The 11,497-nt window shown below is 35.2% G+C and overlaps 2 protein-coding genes across 2 annotated transcripts; one reads left to right on the top strand and one right to left on the bottom strand.

Moving 5' to 3' along the window:
* The first annotated feature begins 78 nt into the window (after positions 1–78).
* Positions 79–10,419, top strand: LOC116338418 (serine/threonine-protein kinase ATM). The gene is made up of 20 exons (XM_031763645.1): positions 79–752; positions 834–1,063; positions 1,154–1,534; positions 1,615–1,745; positions 1,804–3,247; positions 3,313–3,585; positions 3,653–4,022; positions 4,090–4,376; positions 4,453–4,728; positions 4,798–5,454; positions 5,521–5,763; positions 5,844–5,997; positions 6,075–6,424; positions 6,486–7,226; positions 7,307–7,949; positions 8,025–8,489; positions 8,576–8,788; positions 8,863–9,924; positions 10,006–10,065; positions 10,150–10,419. Exons 1-20 carry the CDS (start codon positions 230–232, stop codon positions 10,269–10,271), a joined length of 8,625 nt encoding a protein of 2,874 aa, XP_031619505.1. The 5' UTR covers positions 79–229; the 3' UTR covers positions 10,272–10,419.
* LOC116338420 (estradiol 17-beta-dehydrogenase 8) lies at positions 10,327–11,465 on the bottom strand. The gene is made up of 4 exons (XM_031763647.1): positions 11,400–11,465; positions 11,237–11,296; positions 10,872–11,176; positions 10,327–10,787 (listed from the first exon to the last, which is right to left on the bottom strand). Exons 1-4 carry the CDS (start codon positions 11,446–11,448, stop codon positions 10,392–10,394), a joined length of 810 nt encoding a protein of 269 aa, XP_031619507.1. The 5' UTR covers positions 11,449–11,465; the 3' UTR covers positions 10,327–10,391.
* Positions 11,466–11,497: the final 32 nt, after the last annotated feature.

Below are 11,497 nucleotides of genomic sequence, written 5' to 3'. Positions count from 1 at the left end.
CGCAAATGTCAAAATCTCTAAATATACAGATTTTGACAGTTCAATGTATGTGAGCGCTAAATAAAATTTGCGCCAGTACTGAGAAATTTTAGTTTAAACAAGTGTATTTTGAAAGGCGTTCAAAACATTCGGTTTTGTTATGCTAATGCATACATATATCTTGTGTTGTTTAACGTGATGTGATGTTTTCTTTAAATTTTTGATAATCGTAAAAAAAAGTATTGGAAAAATGTCGTCCGCGACGTTGCTATTGATACAAATTCGACAACAATTGATTGATATAAAAAATGACAAAATTACCGTACGCTCCAAATCTCTCGACGAATTACACAATATTTTCGATAATCGGGCGCATGAATTACGTGGAATATTCCGATTGAATAGCAATAATCATCATCATTCAGATGAAGATGAGACCGACACATTCAATTGGTCCGAATTATTTGATGGATTGCATGACGCAGTAAAGGATCAATGTATGCGCATTGAAGCAGGCAAAAGAGCTGAAAGTCAAAAGAATAGTTTGCTTGCAAAAAATGATTCATACAAATCATTATTGAGAAAATGTGTCAGCTTGGCCAACGAATACATGCCAAATATATCTTATGCGAAAATCTGCCATGCAGCATTTGAATGCTTTGAAACGCCAACAATTTGCTGTCATTTCGATGGATTGTATCTACAGATTGTAAAAAAAGACATTTTGAATGCGAAACACAGCCTAAGCGAATTGAAATTGGCCGAATGGAGCCGTAAGTTTATCATCCACATCAAATTAAATATGACGTTTTTATTCTTTCATTATTCTTTTCAATTTTTATTTTCGTGCACAGGATTGCTCTCCCATATTTTCGAATTATACAAACAGAATCGAATACAGAAAAATGAATTGTTACAATGCATTCCATTGATTTTGCAACATGGTTCAAAGTACCGTTACTTGGTCAGCGATTTACATCAATACCTACCCGATATTGTTCAGATCATCAACGAAGGTCAATTTCAGAATCATATCAATGCACAAAAACACATTTTGCACATTGTTTATGAATTCATTCGAAATGTAAGCAGTGTCTCATTGGAAAGTGGTATCGGTTGAAAATATTAAACAATAAACATTATTTTTTTTCCTTCATTCTTTTTTTTCTTGTAGTTGGCCATGAATCAACGATTGTCTGTTGTTGCATTTACGGAAAAGGTTCTAGATAAACTCTTGAAATTTTATCAGTTTTCAATGGATGCTGATTTCAAAGTTAACTTGATGAAAATAATGCATGTTTCGATTGTTGTTCATTCGCCTGAACCGAATAGCATGGTTATTGATCGGTGCCAGTATGCTACATCCAATCAAATTGACGATTTATTTCAAATAAATGTTGCCGAAGATATGCAAGTATGGCACAAACATCTTCGAAATATGATCAGCATTGTGGAACGTGAAATAACCGAATCACGTAAACGTTCGATGCGTTCGAAAGAACCGCCCACCATTTCTCATGTTTTTGTTCGAATGGCTGCAAAACTATGTTCTGTGGTATATATTTAATGCACTTTTTTTTCTCTCGTCCTTTTGGGGCAATTTCTATCAATATTTTTTTTTTTTTCGGTTCTCAGGTATTTTGGAAAGATGATGTATGGAACAGCAGCGGTGAAGAACAACGACAGAAAAGACTCCGCCAAGCGATGAAACTGGAACGAATTTTCGAGCTCATTGAATATGAATCGACGAAATTCTGTTGGCGATGGTAAATCAAAGAAAGCATTCTATCAATCATTTATTAAATGAAATGAATTTTTTCACAGGTTTGCCATACTGTCACAGATGTTGGTTGACTTTCCACACGTACTACAAGCAGAAGATTATCAACCGCTGTTGAAACTTCTCTACGATTTCAAGCCAACCATTCAGCACTCATTGCATATGAAACATTACATTCGAATAGTCGATGTTATGTTGCGAAAAGAGCATGAGCTGAAGAAAGGCTCAACATTGATACGAGATTCATATTGTGTAGAATATTGGCGCAATATCATGACATTATCATTTAAGCATGCGGCCACCGATAAAATGCAATTGGAAAATCTCGATTTGATGCGTATTCTCATTGAAAATGATGTGATTGTTTCGTATAATTTCATCAAAGATGTCATAAGCGAAGTGACAAAGATGTCGAATATCAAAAAATCCAACAGTTCGATCAAACTTTTGATCAGTATTTTGGGCAACGTGAATACTGATATGATTCATGGCATTACAAATTTGAAAATTGCGGTGATTAAATGGTTGAGTTCGAAAATAAAATTGTCGGAATTGAAAAAAGTCATCGAAAATAATAATCGATTTGATGATCACTTGATTGCCGACCTGTATGTTCTGTGCGTTTTGTCGCGTCAAGAAAATGGAAACAACAAAAGCCATAAACTAGATACAGATGTGATGCAAGAAGATGCCGATGCATTTGATCATGATCTATTCATTGCTGATATCGTTAAAAATCTTCAATATCGCATGTTGTCCAAATTAATCGTCACCGACACAATTCATGCGAACGAAAAGCCTGTGACACCAACAATTAACGAACTTCCGGAAAAAAATGACGTCAAAGCATTTGTAAACGATACGATTTTCGTTGAACTGGAAAAAGCCATACATGACACCGATGGCCCAAGTGAAAATAGCACCAGCCCAGATGACAATTCATTGGATTGTTTCCACAATATCGCATCATCGCTGGCAATAAATATCAATATACTGAATACATTGGTCGGTTACGAGTCAATTGATAGCGATTTTTTTCGTAAATTTTTAACAAAGCGAATCTTCTTCAAAATCGGTCAACTCAATGTGATTGTTGAGAAATTTGATGCATCACTGAATATCGATCAAAACCCAAATGAAGTGAATGAAATTGTTGACGGCTTGTTGAGCATTTGGCATGACAAATATCATCCGATCATCGAACACAATATGTTTATTGTTTCAAATAGCATTCACATCATCAACTGGTTGAAGGTACAATTAAAACCATCGCTGCATGATGAGTCTCTAGTTTTGACACCAATACAGAAAATCAGCCAATTATCATTCGAAGAACGAATTCAACTCAAATGTCTACAGCTGTTGGCCCATTTTTCGGCATACGACGATGAAAATGATACGGAAGTACATGTGCTTGAATCAATCTCGGAATATACATTCAATTACAAGCGCAATCAGGATATTTTTATTTTGTTTCACTTGATTAAGGTAAACAGAGTTATGAAATTGTGTTTGCAAGCGATTTAATTTGGTTTAATATTTTATATTTTTAGATCATTTTAAGTCAATTGAATCCATCTGAGGCACTAGTTGAGTGGGCATTCGATGAAATAAAAAAAATTTGTACGAATCTTTCGTCACAACATGATTACATGGAAATGGTGGTGGACAATATTCCAGCTTTAGTAAAATGTGTCAAGCCCCACGTTGATCTACATGATGACCTCATAAATTTGTTGACGTCATTTCTGAAACAAATCAAATCAAAAAAATATGGACCACGAATCAGCATCAAGGTCATTCAAAGTGTTCAGTACTTTGCTCAAGTAAGTACATTCATTTCGCACGATGAATCTTTCAATGATTGTTATTGTTGGCATTTTTTTCATTTAGGAATTCTTTGAAGCTGAAGACTGCTTTGTGATCATTGCATTTTTACAACGTTTTCTTCAATCCGAATATATTACCATTCAATTCACCGCTGTTCAATGTTTGACCAATATTTTCAATAAAAAGTGCTTAAACTACGATGAAGAACGTATAAGCTGTGTAACAGTACAAAATTTTCACACAAATTTAATGGAAAAACTTGAAATTGACCAGTTGTCCGTCGAACAAGAGAATGACAGAGATCGAAAAATGTGCATTGTTTCAACCCGGTTGCAGCTCTATTGTTCCATCATCGGTGTCTGTTATCCATTGCGACGACAAACATGGTTCAATCTAATTGAATTGTGCGGACAACAACTGAACATGGACCAAAGTAAACTGCAAATTGATTACAGTAAATTTTAGTAAAAGATTTTAAGCCATAATTTGTTTGTTTGTAGTAAAAATTGTGGAGATTGCGACAAAATTGTGTAAAGATGTATTTCAAACAACGCACACCACCTTGTTGGCCGATTTGTTTCCATTCTTAATTGCATCTTGGATTGATAAAAACATTCATATGACTACATTCCCGGAAAAATTGTTGAACTTCCAAACGCAGGCAGATTTTCTAGTCGAATACATGGATACAATCACATTGCAAGTACTCTTGTATAAACAATGGTATTTACCAGATCTTCTTGAAATGGATTCAACAAATAACTCATTGCTGAATATGTTATCAACGGTAAGTGTTCACTTTCGCCATCGATACAAAAAAGTATTGAATCTTCAATGTCGAATGGTCTTGTTTTGCATTTCAGAATGTGATAACCGAATGCTTGGCCTACTATGCATCGATTCAAGTGTCCGATCAAGATAAAACCGGTGCTACAAATATGATGAAAATTTTAAAAGAGCAACTACCGCAAATTGCAAAATATTTTGACACGCATTCCCTTGAAATAATCGAAAAATTACTCAAACATATGTGGGACGAAGTAGAATTTCGTGCTTATTTTGACACAGAGGTCGAATTTATTTCTGATAAACAAACAATTGACTACAACATCTTCATGAAATCGCTGCAATTTCTGCAGGTAAGTGAGGTTGATTCTTTGGATGACTTGGATTGAAAATTGATATAAATATTTTATTTTTAATTTTAGCGAAAAGCTTTCAAATCATCAAATCTCATACATCTTTATTGTGAGATGATGCCAAAAAATGTTGTCAACACTTTGTACTCATTGAAACTGGAATTGCAAAGATCCATTTGTGAAGAGATCAAAATGTGTCAAATGTTTCGTGTCTGTGTGTTTATTGATATAATCGTGGATTTTCTGATTGAAAATGCTAATAAAAAGGAGCGATCGGACGTTATTGGATTTTTCGTCCGGGATTTCATTTATTTCATTGGCAATACAATCACTAGCGAATGCAGTGACAAATTCAAATTAGCCACATGCAAATATTTCCGTAAATTTTGCGAAAAGATTTTACCAACATGCGCTGAATACTTTCAAAATCATTTGAATTACATCGTATCGATGCTGATGCCAATGGCAAAAAGCAAGTCACAAACAAAAATCTCAATTGCGGCCATGGATTTACTTCAATTTCTGATCATCAGTCAAAAGACAGTGCTGAAAACGGCCATCGGTAAATTGGACAGCTTCCCCAAACAAGTGGAATTCAATGAACTTTGCAAAATTCAAAACGAGATGAAATACAACGGTAAATCGTTCACATTACTTGAAGAAATCGAATACTTTCTTTCGGTTGACAAGCGCAAAGTTGAAGGTCTATTGTCATTGAAGGAGCATGTAAGTAATGAATGTGATTTATTTCCGAAATGTAAGTTTATTATATGGTGCTGTTCATGTACACAGTTGTCAAAGAAGAAACAAGAATTACAAGAGATATACAAGACAATTTACGAAACCCGTGGTTTTTCGGAAGATTGTGAAAAGAGCCCCATTCATCGATTGATATCGGCACTACTGGCCCATATTGTTCAGAACGTCGATAGTGAAAAGAGCTTAATAGCAGCCAAATGCTTAGGTGAACTCGGCCCAAGCGATCTTGGATCCATCGCGCTGAAGTTTGACGTTCAATTGCAAACATACAAAATTGTAAGCATGAACAAACATTTTTCATTTATTTATTAGGAAAATACAAATTCTTCGAAATATAACCATTCCGCCATTTTTAGTGCAATGAATTTGATGAAGCTGTTTCTAATTTATGCGAGCATGCAATGGACAAATTGAACGGAATTTTCATTCATAGCGATGCAACAGTTTTACAAGCAGCAGCTGAAGCTAGCATTCATTTGCTGGAGTCCAGTAAGGCGAGTGAATTCTTAGGTAAACTATATTCAATAGTATTTGTTTTTATAGTGGTTGGGTAATTTACTGAAGAAACATTTTCATTTAATTTACAGTACAATATCCGCTTTTGGGTGTATTTGAAACGAGTGCTGTGCGCCAAATACCACTCAAGCTAAGTGAGAATAATCTCGATTTTGAGAAGTTATTCAACGATAATGCATTTCATTCGTCCCACTCAATTTGGGTGAAGCAATTAGCTGTTGAATTGTTTACATTGTTTGGTAATGAACCACTGGCACATGTGGCGGCAAAGCAAACATCATTTTCAACTGCTATGGTTCCATTGTTGATCAAAACCTTGTTAACAACCAAGAATGCCAATTATTATCGAACTCTTGAAAAGGCGATCAAATCATTCTTTCAAAAGACTTTTGAAAACTTGAGCGCCAACAAAATCAATGAGGTAATCAATAATTCTGGATTTCAATAATTTCATCCATTAACATGGGTCAATTTTTTTTTAGATCGCAAACACTCCTGTCTACTTAAATAAAGTGTCAATTAGACTTATGTTAAATGTAGCTGAATGCGTACGGATGCACAATCAGGCGCTCTTTGGTTCTGCACAAAATCTTCAAGTTAATTTGAATAATTTACACATTGCCAAAGCGGCCCTATTTTGCGAAGCACATTTTACAGCCATATTGTATGGTGAATTATCATCGTACGAAAGTGATGAGACTGAAATTCAATCGATCATGAAAAGTGCATATCAATCAATCGGTGAAATTGATGCGGTGTCTGCATTCTTGGATCCAATCAAACACAAGACGCAATACTTGGAAGTGAATCGATGCTGGAACAAACTATTGATTGGCGTTGATGCGCAAACCGATGGCTTTACTGAATATTCGAGATACTTAAGCGAAGCTGGTCTTTATAATTTGGCAAATAAATTAAATATGAGCAATAATTCAAGAAATTATGAATGCGCATGGCGACTACAAGACTGGGGAATTGCTGAAGGAAGTGCGGACCATTCGTGCACCACAAATCAAGATCCAACGAACGAATTTGATAAATACCATTATTTTGCATTGAAAAGTGTACAGCAAAGAGATCAAATCGGAACCAAGATTAATGTTAAACGTGCATTTGAGGGAGTGATAAAAATGTTTAAACAATCGAGTTACGAATGTACCAAAAATATCTACAAAAATCTCATGATGTTGCATCTATTGCAGCAAATTGAGGAATTCAGCGGTGTAAGATAATGACATTGTTTTGAAAACCATCCCGAATTTAATAATTGTTTAAAAATCGTTTTTTTTTCACCATATTTTAGATTCAATTTCCGAACAGTGACGAAGAAAATTATGAACCCGATTTTGTAATCAACAAATGGAAATATCAAGATCAAATTGCATCGTGTGGTTTCAATTATCGCGAACCAATATTGGCACAACGTATAACATTGCTTGAATCGGCTGGTGTTCGTGCCAAACGTAATTTCGAGAAAGTGTTCAAATTCGGCGATGGCATTGATCAAATGATATTGAATCTGGTTAGTGAATGTCGAGAGGAGGGATTTTACAATTTGGGTGAACGATATTTATCAACGTTGTATAAAAAGAAATTAAATCGCGAAATGAATGCCAGAGCGTACATTGAAGATGCCCAATTGAATTGGAGCCAAGGCGAATCGGAAATGGCACAAAAATTAATTGAAAACATCATAAAAGACATGTTTCCATCATTTACACGAGCAAAAGCAATTGGAATGATGGGCGAATATTTGGCCGAGGCACGGTTAGAAGACACCAAAACGATCATCAATGATTACTTTGTTTTATCGAATAAAACATCGGGTGGTATTAAAAAAAGTAGCGATGCTATTAAACCGGACAGTCATTATTATTATCCGCCAGAAGTACGAGAACGACGACATTTGGAGAATAAAAAACGCAACTATCATGCCATTGCCAAATGTAGGGTGTCAATTATTTATTCCTTTATTGACTTCATTTAAATAATGAAAAATAAATCAACAAATATCATTTTAGATGCGGATCTTGAATATCAACAAATTGCTGCTTATAAAAAATCATCTGAATTCGAGAAAAAAATGACAAACATTCAAAAAAATCGCGCCATCTTGTCCGAAATGAAGAAAAAGAAAATGAGCCTAACTAAAGATGAACAGAAAACATATATGCAAGTGGATAAAGTCATTTCGATTGATGATACAGATGTAAAGTCAACGAATACAGAATACATGAAATATTTGCATATGGCTGTCGATGGATACATTCAAAGTCTATTGCTTGAAAGTGAAAACGAGGCGAATAACTCAACAATGTTCCGTTTGTTCAGTTTGTGGTTTTCAAATAGCAACGATCAAGTTGTTTTAACTGAAATTCAAGATTCGTATAGCAAAATTCCAACGTACAAATTTATACCACTTATGCCACAAATTACCACCCATCTCAGTACCGACGGAATTCATGAGGTCATTTCAGATATTATTTGTAAGTTATTGTGATTCAATCTGTTTTGTGTGGAATCGTTTATATATTTCTTTCAATCGAATGTTTCTTTTCTTCAAAAATAACAGTGCGTTGTGCTTTACAACATCCACATCATGTGCTTCCAAAAGTGTTGGCACTTGTTAATGCATTCAAAGACGATCGATTCATCGAAGATGTAAACAGCAAGTCAGCGATATCGAGTTCACCGAGAACGGATGCCGCCGCCAAGTTACTGCAAATAATGAAAGGTTACAGTGCACTTCGGGATATTATTTGTGAAATGGAACGAATGTGTGAAGGTTAGAATATTTGTGATACATTCAAAAAAATGAAGAAAAAAAAACATAAAAATCTCTTTTCTCTTTCTATAAAGTTCTGATTCAGTTGGCTAACGTTGAAGTAAAGACTGCAGTTCGAGAATTCGGACCGGCTGGACCGATTCGTCATCTACGTGACTTGGATTTGATACATTGTCCAACGGTGCATCTTCCAATAAGCATTTCAGGTGATTATACAAAGACAAAAGTTGGCATTCACAAGTGGAAGAATACATTCGATCGACCAGGTGGCATAAATGCTCCAAAACGAATCGAATGCATTGGATCGAATGGCCGCCAGTATTCACAATTGCTGAAGGGAAAAGATGATTTGCGTCAAGATGCCGTTATGCAACAGGTCTTCAATATTATGAATGACATGTTGAATCAGTCGAAAATTACCAATAAAGATCGTTTGCATGTACGAACCTACATCATTGTACCGCTGTCACAACGGAGCGGCATCCTGGAATGGTGTGAAAACACAATGCCATTGACTGACTATTTAGTTGGTAATTCGAAATCTAAAGGAGCACATGAACGTTTTCGCCCAAATGATTGGACACCCAAAGAGTGTCGAGCGAAGCTAAGTCAAACACCACTGCGCAAAACACCAATGGACGATATTTTTAAAAATTACAAAAAAATTTGTGAGAAAATTAAGCCAGTATTCCATCATTTCTTTTTGGAACACTATCATAATCCGGGCGTTTGGTTTGAACGTCGAATGGCATATGCTCATAGTTTGGCAACAACATCGATGATTGGCTACATTCTCGGCATTGGTGATCGTCATGTTAGCAATATTTTGATTGATAAAACGACGGCCGAATTGATTCATATCGATTTTGGGATTGCATTCGAGCAAGGAAAATGTTTACCCACACCGGAGTTAATTCCCTTCCGTTTGACACGAGATCTGGTTTCAGCGCTTGGACCATCTGGCGTTGAAGGCATCTATCGCAAATCATGCGAGAAAACAATGGAAGTTTTACGACAAAATAAATCAACAATTCTTACAATTGTTGAAGTATTATTACATGATCCATTGTATACATGGGCTTTAACCAGCAATCAAGCATCGAAACGACAACAAACACATGTTCAGATCAATGAAGGTAAATATCGCATTTACATACATTTCTTTTTGAATCTAATCTGAAATTAACATTTACTTTCTTTTTCCGTTAACATTACAGAAGATGACTTGAATACGCTGGCTCAGCGAGCATTGTCACGGCTAGAGGAGAAACTGAATGGTAAACATGTTATTTTCGATTATTTTCCGATTACTTATCGATTATTTTAAATTTTATTCTTTTCTTTTGTGATTCCCCCCTCAGGTAAACATGTTAGTCGTAGTGATGCGATTTCTGTGAAACGCCACGTCGAGATTTTGATTAAAGAAGCAATGAACGAAAAACTTTTATGCCGGCTCTTTGTTGGATGGCAACCTTACCTTTAAATAACAGTTTTATTTTCTTACTCATTACTATATTAAAATTGAAAAACATATGACATGTAAAATCAACCACATCCGAAACCCATGTAACATTTATTTACTTTTTGCAATAAAAACAATTTATTAAAGGCCACCAGTGACCTCAATTGAAGCACCGTTTACATAGGAACTTTTATCCGATGCTAAAAATGCAATTACTTCAGCTACTTCGTCCGGCTTACCAAAACGTCTTAATGCACACTGCATGGTCATAATGTCTTTAACTTTTTGTGGCACCGATTCAGTCATTGGTGTATTTATGAATCCGGGCAAAATACAATTTACTCGAATACCAAATTTACCAAATTCTTTTGATGCTGTTTTCGTTATCGCTTCAACGCCTGCTTTGCTCGACACATAATTCGCTTGGCCGATATTTCCCATCTTACTAACGATACTACCGATATTGATAATTGTTCCATTGCTTACATTTTTCTCTACCATTGCATTTGCACAGCTTTGCATAATTAGAAATGTTCCCTGAAATGATAAAAAAAAGTGATCAAAATTCATGAGCTCAACGATTTGAAATCGTTTGTAAAGGAGCTACAAAGTGAATTTCACCTTTAAATTGACCCGAATGACATCATCAAAATAGTCTTCATCTAATTTTAAAATGAAATTATCTCTGATTATTCCGGCTGCGTTCACAATAATTGTTGGTGGTGCATCGAATTTGTTGAGAATATTTTGAAGGCCATTTTGAATGCTTTGTTTATTTGAGACTTCCAATTCAATAAATTGATTGTCTCCACTTAACGAATTGGCCACGTCTTTTGCTGCTTCGGCATTTCGATCAGCAGCAACAATGGTAGCACCATCACGATTTAACAATCGACAAGCAGCTCTACCAATCCCACTTCCAGCACCTGTGAATATTAATCCCTTGTCAAATTCAAACGCAAAACTATAAAAACAAAACTTCTAACCGATAATCAATGCAATTTTGCCACTCAATGGAAGACTCATGATGATTACAAAAATATTTACTAAATAATAAATCAAAATAAAAAATTGTCAACTTTCGTTCTTTTTCAATCAATTTTAATGATGATAATAAACAGTGTCGTCAAATATAAAAAAAACACATACACAACAAAAAAAGGTTGATGATCGGTCTTGTCGGTTGCATACTTGTCATTGTTTAGTCAAAACAAATGTGAACGCAGCCTTATTGACGAACTTCACAG

The sequence above is a fragment of the Contarinia nasturtii genome, unplaced genomic scaffold (genome assembly GCF_009176525.2).
Source record: "Contarinia nasturtii isolate CC-2019 unplaced genomic scaffold, AAFC_CNas_1.1 Cnas_scaffold_414, whole genome shotgun sequence".
In the NCBI taxonomy this organism is placed as follows: domain Eukaryota; kingdom Metazoa; phylum Arthropoda; class Insecta; order Diptera; family Cecidomyiidae; genus Contarinia; species Contarinia nasturtii.
The sequence above is the reverse complement of the archived record's forward strand: the minus strand, read 5'-3'. Positions and strand labels throughout refer to the sequence as shown.